The sequence below is a fragment of the Cetorhinus maximus genome, chromosome 21 (assembly GCF_964194155.1).
Source record: "Cetorhinus maximus chromosome 21, sCetMax3.hap1.1, whole genome shotgun sequence".
In the NCBI taxonomy this organism is placed as follows: Eukaryota; Metazoa; Chordata; class Chondrichthyes; order Lamniformes; family Cetorhinidae; genus Cetorhinus; species Cetorhinus maximus.
The window spans coordinates 15938780-15965148 of record NC_135899.1 but is presented as its reverse complement, the minus strand read 5'-3'; the positions used below and the strand labels follow the sequence as shown (position 1 = coordinate 15965148).

The window sequence follows — 26369 nt, the reverse complement described above, 5'->3', positions numbered from 1 at the left end:
AAGGGGAGGTTATTAAACTTTATTTGACCCGCAAGTGGATGCAATAGGAAAACATTCAATATTTTTATGTTTTGGGAAAATTGAGTTCAAAGAGGTGCTTAGAAAAATGGAGTCTAAGATCAAAGGGGAAAAGGATATTTAAGGAAAGATGTTCAGTTGAGCTGTGTTGGCTGTGTTACCAGTTCTGTGCTGAGAAAAGTTGTGAATTTGAAGCAGCCATCCAGTTTCAAACCAGAAAGGTCTTTGTTTTCAGAAAGCAGTCTGTTTCTGAACTTCCTTCGGTTCCACCGAAGAGGGTGAGAAGTCACGTGTTATAGTTTATTTAAGTAGCAGAATGTTTTACCTTGGGTAATATTGCTGGATTTTCATGGTTAAAATCTTTAAGGGAGCTGTTGCCAAGTAGTTTAATTGTGTATTCTAACCAAGTGGGTTGTTTTGGGGGAATGTTTTGTAAGACTGTTTAACTGTGTAATGTTAATCTTGTGTGCTTAAGTTTTCTTTTCCTTCCTGTTAATAAATCTCTTAATTTTAAAATCCTAAATGTGTTACTGGGACTCTATGCTTCTGGGATCAGTAGTTTTCCCCTCATTTTCAGAATATCAAAAAAAAGGTATGATCAATAAGACAAGTTTCCCTCTGGAATTTGGCTTGCTCAGCGAATAACATCAGCTGCGGTCCTAACAGTGCAGAGGGAGCTTTACTGTGCATCTAACCTGTGTTGTACCTGCCCTGGGATTGTTTGATGGGACAGTGTAGAGGGAGTTTTATTCTACATCTAACCCATGCTGCCCTGGGGGTGTTTAATAGGATAGTGTAGAGGGAGCCTTTCACTGTATCTAACTTGTGCTGTACCTGCCCTGGGAGTGTTTGATGCCAACACTTGGTGTTATGTAATTGGATGTGTTCCATTCCCTAGCACCAACACCCCTCATCTGGGCAATGACAAAAAATGCCCACAAAAGACGAGCACCCAGGATTGTACAATAGAGTCATTTTTACATTGTCAGTCGGCGGTACAGTTTGTTAGTGTTCCAGAACTTTCCCGGTTAAAAGGTCCATGTTACTTGGTTCCAGAGTTTCCTCCGTGTCCGTCCGCTCATCTTGAGTGATGCCAGTCACAACCACCAAAAGTAAAGCATCACCATGAAGAGGCAGATGCCAGTGGCTGCCACCTTGGTGAAGCGTGACCTGGAGTTGAGCTCTTTGGCATCATGCTGGTATTTCTTGGACAGGCTGGACAGGTTACTCGCTTTGGTGTTCAGGGCTGAAGAAGAAAGAAAGATTAGAATGGGAGGAGGCTCAAAACCTGCTCGTCCCCGCATCCCTGCTGCCAGCCTTCATCAAACAAATGGGTATAGTCAACACTTACGTCACCAAGTGTCGCAGGTAGAGGTCAAAGGTCATGTGGTGGCTCAAGAGGCTACTAAGAGTGACCCCCTCAGCTACAAGGAGCAGGGAATGGAGGCTGGGATCAGGAACAAGGAGACAGGAGCGGAGGCTGGGATCAGGAACAAGGAGATGGGAGCGGAGTCCAGGATCAGGTACGGGAAAGCTGGGACTATGCCAGTGATTAGATATAAGGAACTGGGAGGAAAACCTCAGAATAGGCACATGGAACCAGGAACAAGGGCTTGGGATTGAGTACACGCCTCAGGAAGAGGATCGTGAACAAGGGGCCTGGGGTGAGGTGCGGGTAGTTGGGGTCAAAGTGAAGAAGCCACATTGGAGAGTGGGATCATTTCCAAGCTCTTGTTTTACATCAATTAAGAAACAAGTTTGAAACTGGTATTGTGCTGACTGACTCTACCTCCACCCCACAGGGGTTTTTCCACAGGACAGAAATAATTAACCCCTCATGCTACCTGGCACATTGCCTGCCTGGATATACAGACATGGGCTGAAATTTTATTAAAGCCGGGGTTCGTCCGCCGCCTGGAGGGGTACTGGCGCACCACGAGACCCTGGGCATCAGTTTACCAGTCGCAGGCAATTAAGAGGCCACTAGCAGAACGGGCATCCAATTGAGGGCGGCGGCCAAACTCCTAGAGCTGCTGGCCTCAGTCAGAGGGCGAGCGGCCTGGGCAATGGCCCCTGCTGAGGCTGCAGAAAGGAGAGGAGGTTGCCTCTGGGTTGAGGCACCCTTGAAGGCCAGGTAAGCCTGGCGATCGGCAAGGGGTACCATCCAGCTACAGCGCCACAGCTGCAGAATGCTGCTTGCCATCAGGGAGCCCTCTCCGTGAGCCATAGGGCTTTCACAAAGCAGGGTCACCCCCCCCAGCAGAGCATTAGTCGGAGTCTTGTTAGCCTATTGCAGAATACATGTATTGTAAAAGTTAAGCAAGCAAATTCGAGGTAAAAATCTAAAGGCCAGGCCTGCTGACAGTCTCCCCACTCACCTCTTGCAAATTCAAACTTGCACAGGGGGAAGAGAATTGGGAACGACAAATTTTTACAAAGCTGGGAGATGATCTGGTGCCAGTGGACTGATTACAGCTACCTGAAGGGAAATGAGTGGCAGGCCAGTGGAAGGCATTCAAAAGCGAGACGCTATGGGCACAGTGTAGACATGTCCGCACAAAGGAAAAGGGCGGTACTGTCAGATCGAGAGCCTCCTGGTTATCCAGAAGCAGACAGGGTAAGACAAAGCAGAAAGAAAGCTTGTGGCAGTCGCAAAAAACTTACACTGTAGAAAGCCGAGAGGAGTATAGAAAATACAGGGGTGAAGTCAAAAAAAAGGTAATTAGGAAAGGAAAGAGATGATATGAAAAAATATTAGCAGGTAAAATCAAAGAAAACCCAAAGATGTTTTACCAGTACTTTAAGAGCAAGAGAATAACTAAGGAAAAGGTAAGGCCTACCAGAGATGTACATGGTAACTTGTGGGTGGATGCAGCAGATGTGGGCAGGGTTCTCAATGAGTTATTTGTCTCTGCCTTCACTAAGGAGAGGGATGATGCAGGCATTCTAGTTAAAGAGGAGTGTGAAATATTAGATACAATAAGCATAGTGAGAGAGGAAGTACTGGAGGGACTGGCATCTTTGAAGATGGATAAATCACCAGGGCCAGATGGATTGTATCCCAGGCTGTTAAAGGAAGTCAGGTAGGAAATAGCAGATGCTCCAGGGATCATTTTCCAATCCTCACTAGATACAGGTGAGATCCCAGAGGACTGGAGGTCTGCGAACATTGTACCATTATTAAAAACGGGTGCGAGGGATCGGCAAGAAAATTAGAGGCCGGTCAGCCTGACTTCAATGGTGGGAAAATTATTGGAATCAATTCTGAGAGACAGGATAAACTGTCACTTAGAAAGACACAGATTGATCAGGGATAGTCAGCATGGTTTTGTGAGGGGAAGGTCGTGTCTTACTAACTTAATAGAATTTTTTGAGGAAGTAACAAGGAGGATTGATGAGGGTACTGCAGTGGATGTTGTCTACATGGATTTCAGTGAGGCATTTGACAAGGTCCCACAGGGCAGACTGGTCAGGAAAGTGAGATCTCTTGGGATACAGGGGAAGGTGGAAAGTTGGATCCAAGATTTGGCTCAGTGACAGGAAACAAAGGGTCATGGTCGACGGATGTTTTTGCGAATGGAAAACAGTTTCCAGTGGCGATCCACAGGGCTCAGTGTTGGGTCTTGGACTTGGGCTTAAATATGAGAGGCCATGATGGGAAATTTGCAAATGACACGAAAATTGGCCGTGTAGTTGATAGTGAAGGAGATAGAGTTATCTCCAGAGTGTATCAATGGTTTGGTTGAGTGGGCAGAAAAGTGGCAGATGGAATTCAATCCAGAAACGTGTGAGGTAATGCATTGGGGAGGGCAAACAAAGCTAGGAAATGCACAATAAATGTGAGGGTATTGAGAGGGGTCGGGGAAGTGAGAGACCTTGAAGTGCATGTCCACAGATACCTGAAGGTGGCAGGACAGGTGGACAAGGTGGTTAAGAAAGCATATGGAATCCTATCCTTTATTGGGCGAGGTATAGAACACAAAAGCAGGGATGTAATGACGGAGCTGGTTAGGCCACAGCTGGAATTTTTTGTACCGTTCTGGGCACCACATCACAGGAAGGACATAATTGCCTCTGGAAAGGGGATTTACAAGAGTGTTGCCAGGGCTGGAAAATTGCAGTTTTAGGGAAAGATTGGATAGGCTGGGGTTGTTTTCCTTGGAACTGAGGAGGCTGAGGGGTGACCTGATTGAGGCGCTCAAGATTGTGAGGGGCCTAGATAGGGTCGACCCCGAGCAGAGGGGTCAATTACCAGGGGCACAGATTTAAGGTGATTGGTAGAAGGATCAGAGGGGACATGAGGAGGAACTTCTTCACTCAGCGGGTGGTGGGTGTTTGGAATTCGCTGCCTGGTTTGGTGGTGGAGGCAGAAACCCTGAGGCATTAAAAATGTACCTGGATCTGCACCTAAAGTGCTGTAACCTGCGAGGCTATGGACCAGGTGCTGGAAGATGGGGTTAGAATGGGCGGCTGGTGTTTTAATTTTTCTTTTGCGGCCAGCGCTAACATGATGGGCTGAATGGGCTCTTTCTGTGCCATTACATTTCTACGGTTCTAAGGAAACTTCTTCACAGTGATAAGAATGTGGTCCTCACTACTACAGGGACTGGTTGAAGCAAATAGTCTAAATGCATTTAAGGAGAAACTGGACAAGCACATGAGGGAGAAGGGATTAAGTGGTTACGATGGTAGGATTAGATCAGGAAAGGTGGGAGGAGGCTCGAGTGGAGCATAAACACCAGTATGGACTGGTTGGGCTGAAGGGCCTGTTTCTGTGCCATATATCTTATGTAAATCTAAGGAACACCACCACCTGTGAGTTGCCCTCCAAGGCTCGCACCATCCCAACATAGAACGATTGCCGTTCCTTCACCATCGCTGGGTCAAAACACTGGAACTCCCTCCCTAACAGCGCTGTGGGTGTACCTACACCGCAGGGACTGCCATGGTTCAGGGCGGCAGCTCACCACCACCTTCTCAAGGGCAATTAGGGATGGGCAGCAAATGCTGGACTTGCCAGCGACTCCCGCATATAAAGGCAAAAATATGCACCAGAGCAGAGAGCTAGAGGAGGCACAACGTGTCCAGACAGAGGGCAGGATTGGAGATGTCAAATCAGGAACACACAGCAGGGGATGGGGCAGTCTGGATTTCTCCATGGAGAGCTCGATGGGCCAAATGGCCTCCCTTCTGTGCCATAAATGACTCCGTGACACTTTGTCAAGGGAGCATAGCTCCCCAAACATGTCACACAGGATGAGTCAGTAACACGAGGCACGCTCAGTCACAGAGCATCTAATTCGGGCAGCCTAATAACTGCAGAACCGAGCTGATAGAAAGCCACTAAAATCCAATTACACTGGGGAACAGGAGGAGACAATGAAGAGACATACAATGCACAGAGCTCAGGGCTATATTTCCAAATTCAGCCTATCGCCCCCACACCCCCCTCCACTCCATTACTCTCTCCACCCCTTCCCTTAACGTCTAGTCAGTATAGAACCAAACAGCACATACAGAGACTGTTCAGCCCATCCTGTCCGTGCTGGCCCCTGGAAAGAGCGATCCAATTAGCCCCAGTCATTTCCCATCACCCTGTAGTCTTTCTTCTTCCTCGAGTATTTATCCCAAGCCCATCTTAAAGTTATGATTGGATCTGCTCCCACTGCACCTTCAGGCCACATCACAACAACTCGCTGCGCAAACAAACTCTCGCCACCTCCCCTCTGGTTTAACGGCCATTAATCTTACAGCCGTGCCCCTCTGGATTCTGAGCCTCTGGCCAATGCCAACCTGCAGCCGACTGCCACTCACCCGATAGCGCCTCCCCTCGCTGCAGTACCTCCTCGATGTTGGTCACCATAATCCTCTGGACGTCGTGAAGCTCGCTGTTAATGGAGCCCAGTTTGCGCCGAGACCACGAGTCACTGTACGACTTCTTCAGCTTCTGAATGTAGGTGTCTGCAGGGCGCCGGGGGGAGGGAGGGGAGACAGAGAAAGAGGTGACAATAAAAAGAAGCTGGTGAGGGCCAACAGGAACACAAGCAATGTCTGCGCCCTCAGCGGGCAAAACAGGTGCTGACAAACTGACCAAGACAATGCCAGCCTCAGCAATTGGGCAAAAGGGCACCAACTGTGCCAATCGGTTGGGTGAGAGAGTTAATGGCTCTGGTCAGTGGATACAGAACCGGCTGGTAGGCGCTGTACTGAGCCACATTTAACCAGGCTTTTCCAAGCTCGATCCTGTCTCTACTTTAGTTTCACTGATCTCACCAGGAAGGCAACGATAATAGCTCCTCCAACGTAGGGGTCAGCCTTGGTGAGTCAGAGGGTTCAGGGGTCAAATCAAACCCCAGAGGCTAGAGCACCAAATCAAGGCCATCGTGCTAATGCAGTAGTGATGGAGTGAGGGGCGGCGCCGAGGGAGGGCTGCGCCGTCCGAGGGGCGGCGCCGGGGGAGGGCTGCGCCGTCCGAGGGGCGGCGCCGGGGGAGGGCTGCGCCGTCCGAGGGGCGGCGCCGGGGGAGGGCTGCGCCGTCCGAGGGGCGGCGCCGGGGGAGGGCTGCGCCGTCCGAGGGGCGGCGCCGGGGGAGGGCTGCGCCGTCCGAGGGGCGGCGCCGGGGGAGGGCTGCGCCGTCCGAGGGGCGGCGCCGGGGGAGGGCTGCGCCGTCCGAGGGGCGGCGCCGGGGGAGGGCTGCGCCGTCCGAGGGGCGGCGCCGGGGGAGGGCTGCGCCGTCCGAGGGGCGGCGCCGGGGGAGGGCTGCGCCGTCCGAGGGGCGGCGCCGGGGGAGGGCTGCGCCGTCCGAGGGGCGGCGCCGGGGGAGGGCTGCGCCGTCCGAGGGGCGGCGCCGGGGGAGGGCTGCGCCGTCCGAGGGGCGGCGCCGGGGGAGGGCTGCGCCGTCCGAGGGGCGGCGCCGGGGGAGGGCTGCGCCGTCCGAGGGGCGGCGCCGGGGGAGGGCTGCGCCGTCCGAGGGGCGGCGCCGGGGGAGGGCTGCGCCGTCCGAGGGGCGGCGCCGGGGGAGGGCTGCGCCGTCCGAGGGGCGGCGCCGGGGGAGGGCTGCGCCGTCCGAGGGGCGGCGCCGGGGGAGGGCTGCACCGTCCGAGGGGCGGCGCCGGGGGAGGGCTGCGCCGTCCGAGGGGCGGCGCCGGGGGAGGGCTGCGCCGTCCGAGGGGCGGCGCCGAGGGAGTGCTGCGCTGTTAAAAGATGTCAAATTTCAGATGAGACAGCAAACTGAGGTCTCATTTGCCCTCTCAGGTGGGTGTAAAACATCCCACGGCACTACTTTAAAGTAGAACAGAGGGAAATCTTCCCAGGCCCTGGCCACAGTTTATCCTCAACTTGCATCCAAAAAAAAAAGCAATAGGCCTGGTCATTTTGACACTGCAGCCTGTCGGAGATGCTGCCTTTCCTTTATTAGAGCAGCGACTGCCCTGCAAAAATACTTCCTTGCCCGTAATGTGCTTTGGGACATTTGAGGTTGAGAGAGGCACTGTATAAATGCATGTCATTCCTTAACTTGGCACGGCGGCCTAAGGGTTAGGCTTGTTTAACAGTCACTGTGACCCAGACATGAACTGATCTCAATTACAATGCAGCTTGGAAACCAATTAACAATCAATCATCGCTGCTGATTTTTCTTCCAACTGAGCTGTCGCCCTGGTAACTGGTCTTGCGAGACTTCTTCTTTGGTTGACGCACTGGCACCAGGGAAAACCAACACCAACTCAGCAAATACATCACAGCTCGAACTGTCACTGCTATGTCAGGTTTCCTTTAAACCAGAACAAAACTTTAAGAATTCTCTGCCCCTCCTCTCTCTCCCCCGACGGCTCTGACTCCTGGCACGAGTGAACTACCTGGGACCCCGTCCAGGTGGCCCTCCACCCCTGGGAGCCGGGGGAATGAGTGATGGTCGGACATTCAACCACAGACGCAAGCATGTCCGAGTTTAATACTCTTCTCCCTGACGCCCTCCATCAAAACACAAAGGGGTGAGCATGACCATTAAACATCCAAGCGAGGGGGGGTGGGAGGGGAAGAGGCATGCTGCCAAAACTTTTCACCTGGCACTCCTCAGGACAAATTCAAGAATGCCAAATTTCAAAGGAAGCAACAATTTGTACTGCGTGAGAAGAGGGAAGCTGACTGGCAAGTCTGCTCTGATTGGTCGAGGTGTTGCCGTGGAGACTGCACCAGGGAACTAATGTTCCCCTTTGCTTTAGTTGGCATTCGGCAACCTTGCCTCTGTCCCGATGAGTGCAAGGCAAAACGTTTTGACAGCAAGCCTCTTCTCTCTGCACTATCAAGTGACTGTTAAGTTTGCCTTTAAAGTGAAACAAGTACGGTGATTGGAAACTTGGTGTCAGTCAGAAATAGCGTCAATTTTTCTGGGAACGTGTGTTAAATTGTGCAAGAGCAAAATTTGGATCCTTTGTAATTTTACAGGTAACTGAGCGTGTAAGTGCCCAGGTCCTGCGCATCGGGAGCTCTCCAAGCTGACCAACGCCTCAGATCCTCCCCCCCGTCCCAAGCTGAAAGGCCGTACCCCGCGCACCCCCCTCAACCTCCCCGGTTTTCACCATTTCTCCCTGAAATTCTTACCGAATTCGATGAAAACGTAGGGCCTGGAGACGGTCGCCACCTTCTTAATGTAGAGCTCGCTGAACTCCGCCTGCAGATCGTCCAGAAAGGCATAGGCCATCTTCTTGGAGTAGTTCCCCTCGCACAGCACCAGGTAGCAGACGCCTCGGTCTATCAGGTAGCTGCCGGCGTACACAGAAAGATCCCAATGAAACGGCCTGACAGTTTGCGTGGATACTGGAATTTGCGGGTGAGTAATGGGGCATTGTGGGATGAAGTCTGGTGAACACCCCCCAGGACACTGGCGTCGAGGCCAAGGCGAGAGTGAATCTCGTACGGAAGCTAGCAGGTACCATCTGAGGGAGCAGAGCCAACACAACATACACTGCTTCCCTCGCCCTGGTCTACCCAACAGCACAGCTGCTCAACCTGGCTCAGGAACCTCCACATAAAGGGTATCTATGGGGGAAGATGGCGGAATATCACTGGACTAATGATCCAGAGGCCCAGGCTCGAGTTCTGGGAAAATGGGTTCAAATCCCACCACAGCAGATGGTGGAACTTAAATTCAGTCAATAAATCAGGAATTGAAAGCAAGTCTCTGGAATGGTGTCCATGAAACTACCACTGATTGTTGTTAAAAACCCATGTGGTTCACTAATGCCCTTGTGGGAAGGAAATCTGCTGTCCTTACCCGGTCTGGCCTACCTGTGACTCCGCGCCCACTGCGATGTGGTTGACTCTTAACCGCCCTCCGAAATGGCCTAGCAAGCCACTCAGTCCAAGGGCAATTAGGGATGGGCAACAAATACCAGCCTCGCCAATGAGGCCTGCATCCCATGAACAAATAAATAAAAATAACATGTCCACCTCTGGGAAGTCATGAGGCCTATTTCTGGAACACTGAGACCAGCACAACTCCCGTGGCTTCCTGTGCTAGCACACATTGACCATCCTGATGTCCGCAGGGAAAGCATTCTCCTGAAAGAACACCACCGGCTGGCAGCTAACAAAGCACTACCACACAGGGCCTCAAAAAAATAACACCCCACCCACCAGCCTGAAATCCTATAGCTCCAACTCTACATCCTACAAACTGAAGACAGCCCCACCTCTCAATGGCACACCTCCTGGCTGACTCCACAGCCTGGTAACTGACCCGAGTGGCAAGGTCCCAGCTTTCAACCTTCCACGGAAAGTCTGGACAACCTTCAACCATTTGAGGACGGACCAGAGAAGATGCGGCCGCTTGCTCGGCAAGTGGAACTTGAGGAGCAGCTCAAGTTGTGACTGAGGCCCTCCAAGCCAGACCCGTACGCTGAACTCATTGCCCTGAGGGATCAATTCCTGGTGGCATCACAACCATTCAGACCAGGTCAGCCGAAGGATTGTCCACCTTGACATCGAATTCTAACTGCTTCCCCAGCTGCTCTCACCCCTCGACCACCCTGCACCCTAACTCACCCCTCAACACTCACCCCACCCTCCACCCTGTAATGAGGAGATACTAATGTGTATAATGTTATTGGAAATTATTTTTTAAAATAGAATTCTAGTGGGGGGGTCTGTGTCTGGGGAGGGTGTGTGTGTCTTAATTGGATTAAAGCCAGCTAGTCTGGGTGCTTTGATGTACAGTAGTTTTGAGATGTTAACTGGGTTAACAGTAAGGAGAACGGTAAGGTAAAGTCATAAAAACAAAAAACTGCGGATGCTGGAAATCCATAACAAAAACAGAATTACCTGGAAAAACTCAGCAGGTCTGGCAGCATCGGCGGAGAAGAAAAGAGTTGACGTTTCGAGTCCTCATGACCCTTCAACAGAACTGAGTAATATTAGGAGAGGGGTGAAATATAAGCTGGTTTAAGGTTGGGGGTGGGGGGAGAGAAGTTGGGGGTGGGGGGTGGTTGTAGGGACAAGCAAGCAGTGATAGGAGCAGATAATCAAAAGATGTCACAGACAAAGGAACAAAGAGGTGTTGAAGGTGGTGATATTATCTAAACGAATGTGCTAATTAAGAATGGATGGCAGGACACTCAAGGTACAGCTCTAGTGGGGGTGGGGTGGAAAGACTGACAGGGCATTACAGGTATAGATTTAAAAATAATGGAAATAGGTGGAAAAAGAAAAATCTATATAAATTATTGGAAAAAACAAAAGGGAGGGGGAAGAAACGGAAAGGGGGTGGGGATGGAGGAGGGAGTTAAAGATCTAAAGTTGTTGAATTCAATATTCAGTCCGGAAGGCTGTAAAGTGCCTAGTCGGAAGATGAGGTGTGTAAGGTAAAGTGTTCATTTGCATTTGTTGAATAAACCATTCAAGACTGCAGATAAAATCTTGCACCTAGCTAGAAAAAGCCAAACAATGGGTTTATGTTTTTCAGCTTACTAATAAAAACGGTGCTATGAAAGGGGTTTTATTGTTAGAAGAGCTGAAGTTCAAAAGATCTAGTGATACAATGGAAAATTTACATTCAAAGGGAAAGCTGGGTGTAAAAAGGAAGGAGTTGGTGTGTGTAAGGTAGAGGCATTTAAGACCAAATCAGCCTGTACACCTCCAACCAACTTGCAAAGGAACCTTATTCAGAACTCGTAAGCTCAAATGTGTTTTGCCCAGTGTCTATTTAAAATCTATGGGTTACTATTACCTCACTGGAGATTTACCTGGGGGTGATTAATTTGGGGATTTGTTAAAAAGTTATTATAGTAGTAATTTGTAGCCAGCTGTACGTATTTAGTTTGTTGTTAAATTAATAAATGTTTAATTTAGTTTTATATAAAAAAAACCTCGAGACTCGGTGGTCCTGAATTCAAAGTCAGCATCTCGGAATATACAAATTGCAAAAATGGGTTATGACAGTTGCTTCAAGTTTCGCTCTGGGATTTGAACAACTCAGCCTTCACCATCGGCTGTGTCACACTAACCCTACCTCACCCCTAGTCCCTCCCTCCACCCTAACTCAACCCTCCCGCCTGGCCCATCCTGCACCCTAACTCACCCCTCGACCCTCATCTCTCCTGCACCCTGACTCACCCCTCAACCCTCACCCCCCTCCACCCTAACTCACCCCTCAACCCTCATCTCTCCTGCACCCTGACTCACCCCTCAACCCTCGCCCCCCCTCCACCCTAACTCATCCCTCAACCCTCATCTCTCCTGCAACCTGACTCACCCCTCAACCCTCGCCCCCCTCCACCCTAACTCTCCCCTCAACCCTCATCTCTCCTGCACCCTGACTCACCCCTCAACCCTCGCCCCCCTCCACCCTAACTCACCTCTCATCTCTCCTGCACCCTGACTCACCCCTCAACCCTCACCCCCCTCCACCCTAACTCACCCCTCAACCCTCATCTCTCCTGCACCCTGACTCACCCCTCAACCCTCGCCCCCCCTCCACCCTGACTCACCCCCTCAACCCTCGCCGCCCCCACCCTAACTCACCCCTCGACCCTCGCCCCCCCTCCACCCTAACTCATCCCTCAACCCTCATCTCTCCTGCACCCTGACTCACCCCTCAACCCTCGCCCCCCCTCCACCTTAACTCACCCCTCATCTCTCCTGCACCCTGACTCACCCCTCAACCCTCATCTCTCCTGCACCCTGACTCACCGCTCAACCCTCGCCCCCCTCCACCCTAACTCACCCCTTATCTCTCCTGAACCCTGACTCACCCCTCAACCCTCATCTCTCCTGCACCCTGACTCACCGCTAAACCCTCGCCCCCCTCAACCCTAACTCACCCTTATCTCTCCTGCACCCTGACTCACCCCTCAACCCTCGCCCCCCTCCATCCTAACTCACCCCTCATCTCTCCTGCACCCTGACTCATCCCTCATCTCTCCTGCACCCTGACTCACCCCTCAACCCTCGCCCCCCTCCACCCTAACTTACCCCTCATCTCTCCTGCACCCTGACTCACCCCTCAACCCTCGCCCCCCCTCCACCCTAACTCACCCCTCATCTCTCCTGCACCCTGACTCGCCCCTCAACCCTCGCCCCCCCTCCACCCTAACTCACCCCTCGACCCTCATCTCTGCTGCACCCTGACTCACCCCCTCAACCCTCGCCGCCCCCACCCTAACTCACCCCTCGACCCTCCTGCGCCCTAACTCACCCTTCGACCCTCGTCCCTCCTACACCCTAACTCACCCCTCGACCCTCCTGCGCCCTAACTCACCCATCGATCGTTGTCCCTCCTGCACCCTAACTCACTCGCTGAATCTCACACCTTCAGGACATTAATTTACTCAAACCGCCTTGAAAAGGAGTCGCTGATGGTAGGGGGCACCAGGGAGTTGAGGCAAACACTTAAAACAGTAACACTGCCGGCAAACCTAGCTCCGATCTCACATACAATTGATAAACCTGATCGGTGCCACATACTGAAACATCAGAAGTCCCGTCTCCAGGGTGCATCGTGTCGGAGAATGTTCCGTCAGCTTCCGGAAGAGCTGCTTGGCCTGGTTTTGATACTCCTGTAGATTCCGGCCCGACTGTAACAAACAACATCAGGCATAGAGTCATTCCGGTACAGGAGTCCATCTGGCCCATTCAATCCATGCCAGCCCAGCTGTAGACCAACCCAGTCTGTCCTACTCCCTTGCGCCAATCCCGTAGGCCCTGGGAGCCTATTGCCCTCAATTGCCCATCCAAATTCCTTTTGAAATCATTCAATGTCTCCGCCTTCACTACCCTCGTGGGCAGTGAGTTCCATCTGTCCCATAAAAACCTGCTTCCTCACATCGCCCTCTGCATCTCTTCCCCAAAACCTTAACTCGTGTCCCCCAATCCTTGTTCCATAATGAGATCAGCTTTTCTTTATCTGCCTTATCTAAACCTGTCATAATCTTATACACCTCTATTAAATCTACCCTCAACCTCCTTTGCCCAACCCCAGCATCTCCAACCTAACCTTGACATTAAAATGCCACCGATCCCTGAAACCATCCTCGTGACTCTCCTCCCAAAAACCCTCACATCCTTCCTAAAGTGTGGTGGTGACCAGAAATGGATGCGGTACTTCGGTTGTGGTTCTAACCAGAGGTTGATGAAGTTTCAGCTTAACTTCCCTCCTTATGTACTCAACACCTCTATTCATGAGGCCCAAGATCCCATATGCTTTGTTGACCACCCCTTCAACATGTCCCATCACCTTCAAAGATCTCTGCACATGAACCCCCAGGTCCCTCTGTCCCTGTACACTCTTTGGAACCATGTCATTATGTTTAACTTACCACTCTGCATCCCTTCTGCCAAAATGCATCTACTCATACTTCTCTGTATTAAATTCCATCTGCCACCTGCCTGCCCATTCTGCTAGCCTATCATTGTCCTGTTATAGTCGATTCATATCATCCTCACTGTAAACACATCTCCAAGTTTGGTCGCATCAGCAAATTTTGAAATGTTACTGTTTTCCAACATCCAAGTCATTATACATCTCAAAAGAAAACAGTGGCCCTAGCAGTGACCCTTGGGAAACACCACTCTCTACCATCCTCCAGTCCGAAAAATAACCATTTACCACAACTCACTGTTTTATGTCCTTAAGCTAATTTTTTATCCAACTGGACACTGATCTTCTATTCTATGAGCCTTAATTTTGTTAACCAGCCTTTTATGTGGTACTTTGTCAAGCGGTTTAAAATCCATATAGACAACATCCACCGCATTCCTCTCATCAGCCTTCTCTGTTACATAATTATAAAATTCAATTAGATTCGTCAGGGGTATCATTTTGAAGCTGACTGTTCACATTTCAGAGATCCAATGCCAATGTAAAGCACTACAAAGTCAGGTATAGCAGGAGTTAGATACAGAATAAAGCTCCCTCCATTCTGTCCCTTTCAAACACTCCCAGGGCAGGTACAACATGGTTTAGATACAGAGTAAAGCTCCCTCTGCACTGTCCCATCAAACACTCCCAGGGCAGGTACAACATGGTTCACAAAGTAAATCTCCCTCTACACTGTCCCCATCAAACACTCCCAGGACAGGTACAGCACAGGTTAGATACAGAGTAAATCTCCCTCTGCACTGTCCCATCAAACACTCCCAGGGCAGGTACAACATGGTTCACAGAGTAAATCTCCCTCTACACTGTCCCCATCAAACACTCCCAGGACAGGTACAACACGGTTCAGATACAGAGTAAAGCTCTCTCTACACTGTCCCATCAAACACTCCTGGAGCAGGTACAACACGATTAGATTCCAGTCTGTAATTCACTCCTGGGTATTCATTACTCTATATCATCTTTTGCTGTGAACATTGACAGTGATGATAAAATAGATTCTCACAATCCTCAATCAATGTCAGTTCATGTCTGCCTTAAAATGTTTCCAGTAAGCTTTTTTTTATTGAAGCTCCAATATAGGAAAACACTTACACAGCACGAGGGAGTAGAAGGCTGTTTATTGGCTTTCTGACCGGACCCACAATCTGATCGCCCTTTGCTCCCTTGGTTGGTGATGTTTTCCTTTATTGCCGCATCAGCTAAAGGGTCAATGCTTACAATTCAGAACACAGCACGGTCAGGAAGGACAGAGAGAGAGACGATATATCATGCCAGTTCTGTGCAAGTAGGGGCACGCTTGATTCTGGAAAGAAGTGAAGGCTGGGTAGGGTAAGCAGTGGTAGTCTGAGCTGCTGGGTAAAGGATGAGTTATCGTGGAAGGCAATCAGTTAATCAGTTTTTGTTTCAGGTTTCCAGCATTCGCAGTGTTTTGCTTTAATCTTGCTTTAATCAGTTAATAATGTTGACTTTAACTAAAGGTTTGCATGGGTGGGGGGGAGTGGGGGGGTGGCGGGTGCCAGGTGCAGAAGTATTTGAGGACCACATCTTTGGAGGGACAAAAAGATTTGTATTCACACAGAGCCTTTCACTACCTCAGAGCATCCCCCATGTGCTTTACAGCCAATGAAGTACTTTTTGAAGTGTAGTCACTATTGTGATGTAGGAAACTCTGCAGCTAATTTGCTCACAGCAAACTCCCACAAACAACGACGTGATAATGGCCAGATAAGCTGTTCTGGTGATGTTGGTTGAGGAATAAACATTCGCCATTGTGAAATAGTGCCACAGGACCTTTTGCCTCCAGCTGAGAGGAAAGACAGCCTCAATTTAATGTCCTATCCGAAAGATGGCACCTCCGACAGTGCAGCTTTCCTTCAGTACTGACCCTCTGACCCTCCGACAGTGCAGCTCTCCCTCAGTGCTGACCCTCCGACAGTGCAGCTCTCCCTCAGTGCTGACGCTCCGACGGTGCAGCTCTCCCTCAGTGCTGACCCTCCGACGGTGCAGCTCTCCCTCAGTGCTGACCCTCCGACAGTGCAGCTCTCCCTCAGCGCTGACCCTCCGACAGTGCAGCTCTCCCTCAGCGCTAACCCTCCGACAGTGCAGCTCTCCCTCAGCGCTGACCCTCCGACAGTGCAGCTCTCCCTCAGCGCTGACCCTCCGACAGTGCAGCTCTCCCTCAGCGCTGACCCTCCGACAGTGCAGCTCTCCCTCAGCGCTGACCCTCCGACAGTGCAGCTCTCCCTCAGCGCTGACCCTCCGACAGTGCAGCTCTCCCTCAGCGCTGACCCTCCGACAGTGCAGCTCTCCCTCAGCGCTGACCCTCCGACAGTGCAGCTCTCCCTCAGCGCTGACCCTCCGACAGTGCAGCTCTCCCTCAGTGCTGACCCTCCGACAGTGCAACATTCCATCAGTAGGAATGTCAGAATACATGAAGTGTCTACAGTGGGACTTGAACTCACAACCTTCTGATTCAAAGGCAACAGTGCTACCCACTGAGCCACCAATGACTACAAGAGAAGCAGCTCGAGCATAACTCGTGATAAAATTGCAAGAGGTTGAAAGGTAGTGTTTGGAAAAAGAGAAACTTGAAGCAAGAGGGACTCTTGATTGTTCAGGAGCATATAAAGAAGCCCCAATATCAGAAATACTTATTATATTGTATATAATGGCCCATGGTGTATGAAAACTAAGATAGATATTCATTGGCTGTAGATACTGCCTCCCCTCATCCTCATCTTCCACTCTAGTCACCTCTATATCTGCCAGGCCAATATACCGTTCCAACCCCACCCAAATCCTCAAAGAGGATTTCCATTCCGCCCACCTTCCAGTGGGAAGAGTCCCTCCTTAACACCCTTGCTCATTCTTCCAACATTCCCACTTCCCGCTGCCCTCCCCTCACACCTGGCAATACAACAACTGCCTCATTGATGGGAGATGCAACACCGGGCCTCATTTATCTCCACCCACAACACTGCCTGGGGCCCCCGAACACTCCTCCAGGTGACACAGCATCTCCCTTGTCCTTCCTTTAAGCTGCTGTACTCTACGCACTGTAAACAGAGACTAGGTGGCTGCTTCCCTGAACACCTTCACAGGGTTGCCAACTCTGACTGAAGCCACGCCAAGAGGTTTCGTCACATGACTCCCTGCCGGCCCAACCATTAAAAAAACAGTCATTTTTCACCATCTCCAATATTTTTCTCACAGGTATACAAAAAGAGAATGCAAAAAATACCTTTTTTTCTTTAAATGTCCTTGACTTTTTTCCTGGGTGTTGCTGGTAGCAGTGTCCAGGAGATTAATGTTCATCTCTCAGTGACTCCAGGGCTATCCTGAAGGGTTGGCACAACGTGACTATGACTGGTGATTCATCACTTTTGCTTTGCCTCCCCGGTCCCAGTCCCGATCCCACTTTAACCTCTGCCTCTTTCACCTCCTGCACCGTTCCAATAAATGGAACAGCAGCCTAGACTTTCCTGCGAACTGACTCTGCCGAAATGGCACAGGTCAGCAGTGACCTCCTTGACTGGTGGAACTGTCTCGAGGGGCTGAATGGCCTCCTCCTGTTCCTACGCTCCTCTCTATGCCGAGAGAGTGGGAAATTGTGCAGTAAGTGAGCCTTGCCGTTAATTATACCACTCCATATTTTTTTCTGGGCCCATATCACAGCACCATCATTAACCTCACTAAACGCTGTTCAAAATTACTTATCACCACCCTCTCCTGCTTAAAATTGATAGCAATTGTGCCTTCCCTACAATTAAGCTGCTTTTTGGACCAGTGCTGCTTAGAGTGAAAACTAATAGCACCGGGGTGATTTACCAACTTTAAATGCATTTTCTGGTTGTATTTAAATGATTTGCCAACATCTCTAATGATCAGAACTTGTGGAAAGGGAGCTTCTTAAATCATTCCACAGAGGAAGGCATATTAATACTGATTCTCTAAAATATTTTGTTAAAACACTCGTCCTTTTCAAGCAGTAATTGTTGCTACGAACTGATTTCAAAACCCCCGCAGCAAGGCTCACAAAGAAACTGGTCAGAGAGCCCATCTAATCCTGTTACAATTAAGTATCTTCATTACAGACATGGTGTTGAAGTGCTCTTAGGTGATGCTGGCTCCAGTACTCTCTTCATACTTGGATTAAAATATTCTGTATACACAAGAAATTTTTAGTGGGCCTATTAGTCCAGTGTTTAAAATTTTAGAAGGGGCTTTACATTGGATTACAGGGGATATACAGCACAGAAACAGGCCCTTCGGCCCATCCAATCCATACTGGCCTTTATACTCCACTCGAGCCTCCTCCCGTCTTTCCTCATTTAAATTTACCATCCTAATCCTCTATTCCCTTCTCCCTCCTATACTCGCCCAGTTTGCTCTTAGATGCGTCTATACTATTGAACCACTCCCTCGGTAGCAATTCCCACATTCTCGCCGTTCTTCGGGTTAAGAAGCTTCTTCTGAATAATAGGGCAGGCAGTGAGGAGGTTTTGTGGCGCAGTGGATAACATCCCTGCCTCCGAGTCAGAAGTTTCAGGTTCAAGTCCCGCCTCGGGACTCGATGGCCCGAGAAAGGGGCGTTCATAACGCGGCCAAACTGGTTGGGGATAAACTTGTAAATCCTTCCAACACATGCCAATGGCAGGTGGTAAGAGTGGGAGAGATTCCAGGTCAGCCGTGTGATGGAAAGAAACTGGAGCCTCTCCCATCACTATCCATAGCTACGGGCTACAGCGACTCAGGCTCCTTGGGCTGGGCCAGTTGGCTGGAGGGCCGGTGTGGATCAGATCAGTACGGACGGCATGGGTTCGATCCCTGCCCCAGCTGGGTGGGTTTGGGACCTGGCTCCTTCTCCCAACCCATGGTGGAGGTGGCAGCGCCATGGGTCAGACCGACCTTCAGGCAGAGAACTCAAGAAGAAGAATAGGGTAAGACCATAAGACGTAGGAGCAGAAGTAGGTCATTCGGCCCATTGAGTCTGCTCCGTCATTCAATGAGATCAATGGCTGATCTGATAATCCTCAACTCCACTTTCCTGCCTTTTCCCCATAACCTTTGATTCCCTCACTGATTAAAAATCTGTTCATCCCAGCCTTGAATATACTTATAGGACCATATGACGTAGGATGCAGAGATGCTATTTCTGCTGATGGGGTAAATCAAGAACAAGGGGATTCTCTTAAAATTGGAGCTGTGCCATTCAGGAGGGATATCAGGAAGATCATGTGAAATAGGAGGAGTAGGCCATTCAGCCCATCGAGCCTGCTCCACCATTCAATAAAATCATGGCTGATCTGATTGTGGCCTTAATGCCACATTTGTTCCTGTCCCCCATAACCCTCAACTCCCTTATCAATCAACAATCTGTCTAACTCAGCCTTGAATATATCATTGCTTCAAACAAAAGGTAGTGGAAATCAGGAATTCTCTCCCCCAAAATTGGCAGATGCAGGAGTCAAAGGAACAAAGGAACAGGAGAAGGCCATTCAGCCAGTCGAATTCAACACGATCATGGCTGATCGAACACTTCAATGCCTTTTATCCACATAACCCTTTATGCTATTGTTAATCAGGAATCTATCAATCTCTACCTTAAACACACTCAATGACTAAGCTTCCATGGCCCTCTGGGGTAGAGAATTCCTAAGATTCACAACCCTCAGTAAAGAAATTTCTCATCATCCCGGTCCTAAGTGGCTTCCCCTTATTTTGAACATAAGAAATAGGAACAGGAGTAGACCATTCGGCCCCTCGAGTCTGCTCCGCCATTCAATAAGATCATGGCTGATCTGATTGTGTTTCGATTCCCATATTCCCATTTAACCCCAATAACCTTTGATTCTCTTGCTTAACAAGAATCTATCTACCTCTATCTTAAAAATATTCAATGACCCCGCCTCCAGCACCTTCTGAAGCAGAGAATTCCAAAGTCGCACAACTCTCTGGGAGAAAAAAATTCTCCTCATCCCTGTCCTAAAAGGGTGACCCCTAATTTTAAAACAGTGCCCCCTAGTTCTGGACTCACCCACAAGATGAAACATCCTTTCGAGGGGAAAGGAAGTATTCCTTGTATACTTCAATCAAATCACCCCTCACTCTTCTAAACTCCAGTGGAAACAAGCCAAGTCTGTCCAACCTTTCCTCATCAGACAACCCACTAATTCCAAGTATCAATCTAGTAAACCTCCTTTGAACTGCCTCCAATGCATTTACATCCTTCCTTAAATAAGGAGACCAGAACTGCACACGGTATTCGAGGTGCAGTCTCACCAATGTCCTGTATAACTGAAGCATAACATCCTTACTTTTATGTTCACTCCCTCTTGTAATAAAGGATAACATTCCCTCAGCCTTCTTAATTATTGCTGTACCTGCACACTAACTTTCTGTGACTCATGTGCTAGAACACTTCGATCCCTCTGCACCTCAGAATTATTCAGCCGTTCTCTATTTAAGTAATACTCTGCTTTTTTGTTCTTTCTGCCAAAGTGAACAACTTCACATTTTCCCACATTAAACTCCATTTGCCAGGTCCTTGCCCACTCACTCAACCTATCTATATCTGCAACCTCCTCATGTCCTCTTCATAACCTTCCTACCTATCTTTGTGTCATCTGCAAATTAGCTACCATGTCTTCACTCCCCTCACCTAAGTCAATGATGTAAATTGTAAAAAGTTGAGGCCCCAGTACAGACCCCTGTGAGACTCCACTCGTCACATCCTGCCAATCAGAAAAAGACCCATTTATGCATACTCTCTGCTTTCTGCCAGCCAGCCAATCTTCTATCCATGCTAATATGTTACCCCCTATACCGCGCGCTTTTATTTTCTCTAATAATCTTGATGTGGCAACTTATCAAATGCCTTCTAGAAATCTAAGTACAGTACGTCTACAGGCTCCCAGAGGAAACATCTTACCTGCATCTACCCTGTCTATTCCTATAAATAGGTTTCAATGAGATCACCTCTCATTCTTCGAAACTCTAGAGAATACAGGCCCAGTTTCCTTGATTTCTCTTTATGAGACAGTCCCGCCATCCCCGGAACAAGTCTGGTGAGCCTTCGTTGCACTCCCTCTATGGCAATAATATCCTTTCTGAGGTAAGGGGACCAAAACTGCATACAGTACTACAGGTGCGGTCTAACCAAGCTTCTATACAATTGAAGCAAGACTTCACTACTCCTGTACTCAAATCCTCTTGCGATAAAGGTTAACACACCATTAGCGTTCCTAATTGCTTGCTGCACCTGCATGTTAAGCTTTCAGTGACTTATGGACAAGGACACCAAGGTCTCTTTGTACATGTACGCTTTCTAATCTCTTACCATTTAGGAAATACTCTGCACATCGGTTCCTTCTACCAAAGTGGATAACCTCACATTTTTCCACATCATATGCCATCTGCCATGCTCTTACCCTCTCACTAAGTCTGTCCAAATCCTCCTGTAGCCGCTTTGCGTCTTTCTCTCAACACACATTCCCATCTAGCTTTGTATCATCCGCGAACTTGGAAAGATTACATTTGGTCCCCACATCCAAATCATTGATATATATTGTGAACAGCTGGGGCCCAAGTACTGATCCTTGCGATACCCCTCTCATCACAGCCTGCCAACACAAGAATGACCAGTTAATGCTACTCTCTGTTTTCTGCCTGTTAGCCAATCCTTAATCCATGTCAGTATGTTACCTCCTATCCCCTGTGCTTTTATTTTGCTAATCAACCTCCTGTGGAGATCAAAGGCCTTCTAAAAATCCAAGTATACTACATCCACCAACTCTCCTTTATCAATTTTGTTAGTAACATCCTCAAAAAACTCTAACAAGTTCGTCAAACATGATTTCCCATTCGCAAATCTATGCTGACTATGATCATGATTATCCAAGTATCCATTCATCACATCCTTTATAATAAATTCTAGCATTTTCCCTACTACTGATGTAAGGCTAACAGGTCTGTAGTTCCCTGTTTTCTCTCTCCCTCCCTTCTTAAATAGTGGGGTGACATTTGCTACCTTGGTGTGCATATCAATAGATCCCTGAAGGTAGCAGGACAGGTAGATAAGGTGGTTAAGAAGGCATATGTGATACTTGCCTTTATTAGCCGAGGCATAGAATACAATAGCAGGGAGGTTATGTTGGTTCAGCCACAAACGGAGTACTGTGTGCAGTTCTGGTCACCACATTATAGGGAGGATGTGATTGCACTAGAGAGGGTGCAGAGGAGATTTACCAGGATGTTGCCTGGACTGGAGGGTCTGAGCAAGAGGAAAGATTGGATAGGCTGGGGTTATCTTCCTTGGAGCAACAAAGGTTGAGAGGGGACCTGATAGAGGTGTATAAGATTATGAGGGGCATAGATAGGGTGGGTAAGAAGGCACTTTTTCCATTAGTAAAGGGGTCGATAACCAGGGGGTATAGATTTAAGGTAAGAGGTAGAAGGCAAAGAGGGGAGTTGAGGAGAAATGTTTTCACCCAGAGGGTGGTGGGAGTCTGGAATTCACTGCCTGAAAGGGTGGTTGAGTCAGAAACTCTCGTAAGATTTAAGAAGTATTTAGATATTCACTTGTGTTACCATAGTTTCCAGGGCTATGGGCCAAGCGCTAGAAAATGGGATTAGTGTTGTCCGATCTTTGTGGACGGGCGTGCACACGATGGGCCGAATGGTCTCCTTCTGTGCTGTAGACGCCTATGAGTCTTCCAATCTTCAGGAACCATTCCAGAATCGATGGAATTTTGGAAAATGATCACCAATGCATCCACTATCTCTATAGCAACCTCTTTAAACACTGTGGGATGCAGTCAAGTCAAATGGAGCTTTCAAAATTGCGAGGGATAGACTTTTGTTGGTTAAGGGTATCTAGGGACAAAGGCAGGTAAATGGGTTTGAGTCACAGATCAGCTATGGTCCAACTGAATGACGAAGCAGGCCAGATGGGCCGAATGGCCTTCTCTTGCTCCTACACCCCAAGGCAAGTGTCTCACTTGGACACCGTGCCGTCCTCCTGTCATAGAACTGAGATTTGTACCACCACACCATCACTATATTCGCCCATTCTTTACGAAGTAGTGGGTACAAATGATGTGGAGGTATTGGAGGTGAGGGGAGATGAAGGCAGCTTGTTGACATTTGGGCTGGAGGCTCCTTATGAGAGCACGGCACTGCCATGGGACTGGAGCCTGGGTGAGGGTGGATCTTGGACCCATACTGTGGATCTTGGACCCATACTGTGGACTGGCTCTTTCCTTTTTCACCTGACTGCAGGATTCACTGTTTCACTGAAATCTAATCGAAAGGTTCAGATGGTTTTTATATAGAGGAATGGATAACCAGGAGCAAGTTACAGACTGCAATCTAATCGAGGGGTTCAGATGGTTTATAGAGGAATGGATACCCGGGAGCGAGTTACATACTGGAATCTAATCGATGGGTTTAGCTGGTTTATATATAGAATAATGGATACCTGGGAGCGAGTTACAGACTGGAATCTAATCGAAAGGCTCAGATGGTTTACATATAAAATAATTGATTGATACCCGGGAGTGAGTTACAGACTGGAATCTAATCGAGGGGGTCAGGCAGCTTATCACAAGGTAAATCAGATATCACAAATCCCACCGATGAAATTGTAGCCATTGTCTGAATCCAAGATGTGATCACCACTTCAGATCCATCCTAAATGTCTGTCTGCACTCACAAAAGTCATGGGCAATTTGACAAGTGCTTTAACATGCCTTATGTTTGCTGCCAGCAAATATCACAATTGGCAGCAAGAGACAGAACCCTGACAGATAGTGAATCCTCCTTCAACGATTAGCAATCTCACTACAATCGTTGCCAATTTCTCAGCCAGTTCGATCAATGGCAATGTCACCAGTAAGGGTACAAAATCTGCACCCGGTGCACCCACTATTTTCCATTAAGTCACCCCACTGCCTGGGAGGTCCTATCAGTGAGGAGGGGGAGGGGGAAGGTGAGAAAGGGTCTCAGAATACTCAACGCCACAGGTTTTCTATGTTGCAATGTAGGTGACTCACAGGTGCAGGGACACTTCCACGTCGTAAATAAAGAGAGCTTACATCCTGCCTGATATGGTTAGAGTTACAAAGTTGTGGGTTCGAGTCCCCACTCCAGGGTCCCGAGTACATAATCTTGGCTAACACTCCAGTGCAGTACTGAGGGAGCACTACACTACCTGAGGTGCCATCTTTTGGGGCCTGTGGGCCCTGTCTGTCCTCTTCAGTTGGCACACAAAATACCAAGGCACTATTTTAAAGCTGGGCAGGCGAGCTATCGCCAGTCTCCTGGTCGATATTTATCCCTCTATCAACACCGCCAAAAAGCAACAAATTTTACAGTCATTAACACAGTGCTGGTTGTGGGAGCTTGCTGTGTGCAAACTGGCTGCCACGTCTCGTGCACTACAACGATGACTACACTTCAAAAAGTACCTGTCTCCTACAAACAGGCAACCCAGAGCTGGCAGACAGTTTTGCTCGGTGCAAGTGCAACAAAGGGCGTGACCCACCTGAAAGCTCCCAGGTGGCAGAGAATGGCATATTCTTGGCAACACAACACAGGCACTATCACCCACTCCCTTCTATGGAGACATGAAGAAGGCAATGGACTACTTGCATACAGTCAAACAGCAGAGAATGCAAACTGAGGTGGGGAGGGGGGGGGATCAATTATACTGCAGAACTATGGAACCCTGCAAAAGGAAAAAGGCCTGAAGCCAATATGCTTCTACCCGAGAGCCTAGGTGAGTGTGTGCATGTTGAGTAAATACCTGCTGCTGTAAACCCTGTTACTTCTACTCCAGTGCCCCAATAACACAGCAGGAGCTGGGGAAAGGATCTCAATCTCTCTCAATCTCTCTCTCTCTCCTCCTCTGCTGCTTTTTACCTGCTCGTTCTCCTGCATGGAGGCGGCAAGGGGCAGCCCGTCCGCCACCCGGGCGATCATAGTCATCAGGATCATCTCTCTTTTTGTTTTTTTTTTAACGCCGAGAGACAGACAGACAGAGCGCACCAACTCGGGGGCTGCTGCAAAGGTAAGAGTCCCGGGGATGTGGCACCGCTTTTGAGTGACGTGGCTCATTCTGCGCTGCAGCGCCGCGTCAGCGCAGGGCAGAGAGCGACAGGCAGACAAGGCAAGGCTGCTGCTGCTTAAAGGGGCAGGCAAGGCAAGGCTGCTGCTGCTTAAAGGGGCAGGCAAGGCAAAGCTGCTGAAAGGGGCAGGCAAGGCAAGGCAGCTGCTGCTTAAAGGGGCAGGCAAGGCAAAGCTGCTGAAAGGGGCAGGCAAGGCAAGGCAGCTGCTGCTTAAAGGGGCAGGCAAGGCAAGGCTGCTGCTGCTTAAAGGGGCAGGCAAGGCAAAGCTGCTGAAAGGGGCAGGCAAGGCAAGGCAGCTGCTGCTTAAAGGGGCAGGCAAGGCAAGGCTGCTTAAAGGGGCAGGCAAGGCAAGGCGGCTGCTGCTTAAAGGGGCAGGCAAGGCTGCTGCTGCTTAAAGGGGCAGGCAAGGCAAGGTTGCTGAAAGGGGCAGGGAAGGCAAGGCAGCTGCTGATTAAAGGGGCAGGCAAGGCAAGGCTGCTGCTGCTTAAAGGGGAAGGCAAGGCAAGGCTGCTGCTGCTTAAAGGGGCAAGCAAGGCAAGGCTGCTGAAAGGGGCAGGCAAGGCAAGGCAGCTGCTGCTTAAAGGAGCAGGCAAGGCAAGGCTGCTGCTGCTTAAAGGGGCAGGCAAGGCAAGGCTGCTGCTGCTGAAAGGGGCAGGCAAGGCAAGGCAGCTGCTGCTGAAAGGGGCAGGCAAGGCAAGGCTGCTGAAAGGGGCAGGCAAGGCTGCTGCTGCTTAAAGGGGCAGGCAAGGCAAGGCTGCTGCTGCTTAAAGGGGCAGGCAAGGCAAGGCTGCTGCTGCTTAAAGGGGCAGGCAAGGCAAGGTTGCTGCTGCTTAAAGGGGCAGGCAAGACAAGGCTGCTGCTTCTTAAAGGGGCAGGGCAAGTCGCCACAACCCTCCCCCCCACTCAACCTCCTGAAAGGCAGCCCGGCGCCTTTAAGTGCAATCCCCAACTCCCACTGGGGGAGCGCAGATAGCCAACAAGAGTTTGATGCTTTGACCTTCAGGCATCATCCAGACAGCCTCTTCTCCCCACCTAAGGACAGGAAAAATGGGATGAGAGTTGATAGGTACTTGGTGGCTGGCACGGACACAATGGGCCGAAGGGCCTGTTTCTGTGCTGTGTAACTCTTGTGACTCTATTGTTGCATTAGCTCCTTCCAAATTTGGCTGCCCTCGCAGCTCCTCTAGCAAACTCCAGCCTGTCCAAGGTTCTGGTGCCCGTGTCCTAACTCGCACCAAGCCCCCCATTCACCCCACTTGAGCTACCGGTCCAGCAACGCCTGGGTTTTAACATTCTCAACCCTGTTTTCAAATCCCTCCCCTGTCTCGCCCCTCCCTATCTCTGTAATCTCC

The 26369-nt window shown here is 49.7% G+C and overlaps 1 protein-coding gene across 1 annotated transcript; it reads right to left on the bottom strand.

Moving 5' to 3' along the window:
- Positions 1–976: 976 nt before the first annotated feature.
- LOC144695697 (vesicle-trafficking protein SEC22b-like) lies at positions 977–25033 on the bottom strand. The gene is made up of 5 exons (XM_078566654.1): positions 24812–25033; positions 12979–13088; positions 8620–8780; positions 5833–5979; positions 977–1264 (listed from the first exon to the last, which is right to left on the bottom strand). The coding sequence occupies exons 1-5, from the start codon at positions 25004–25006 to the stop codon at positions 1116–1118; spliced, it is 762 nt and encodes a 253-aa protein (XP_078422780.1). The 5' UTR covers positions 25007–25033; the 3' UTR covers positions 977–1115.
- Positions 25034–26369: the final 1336 nt, after the last annotated feature.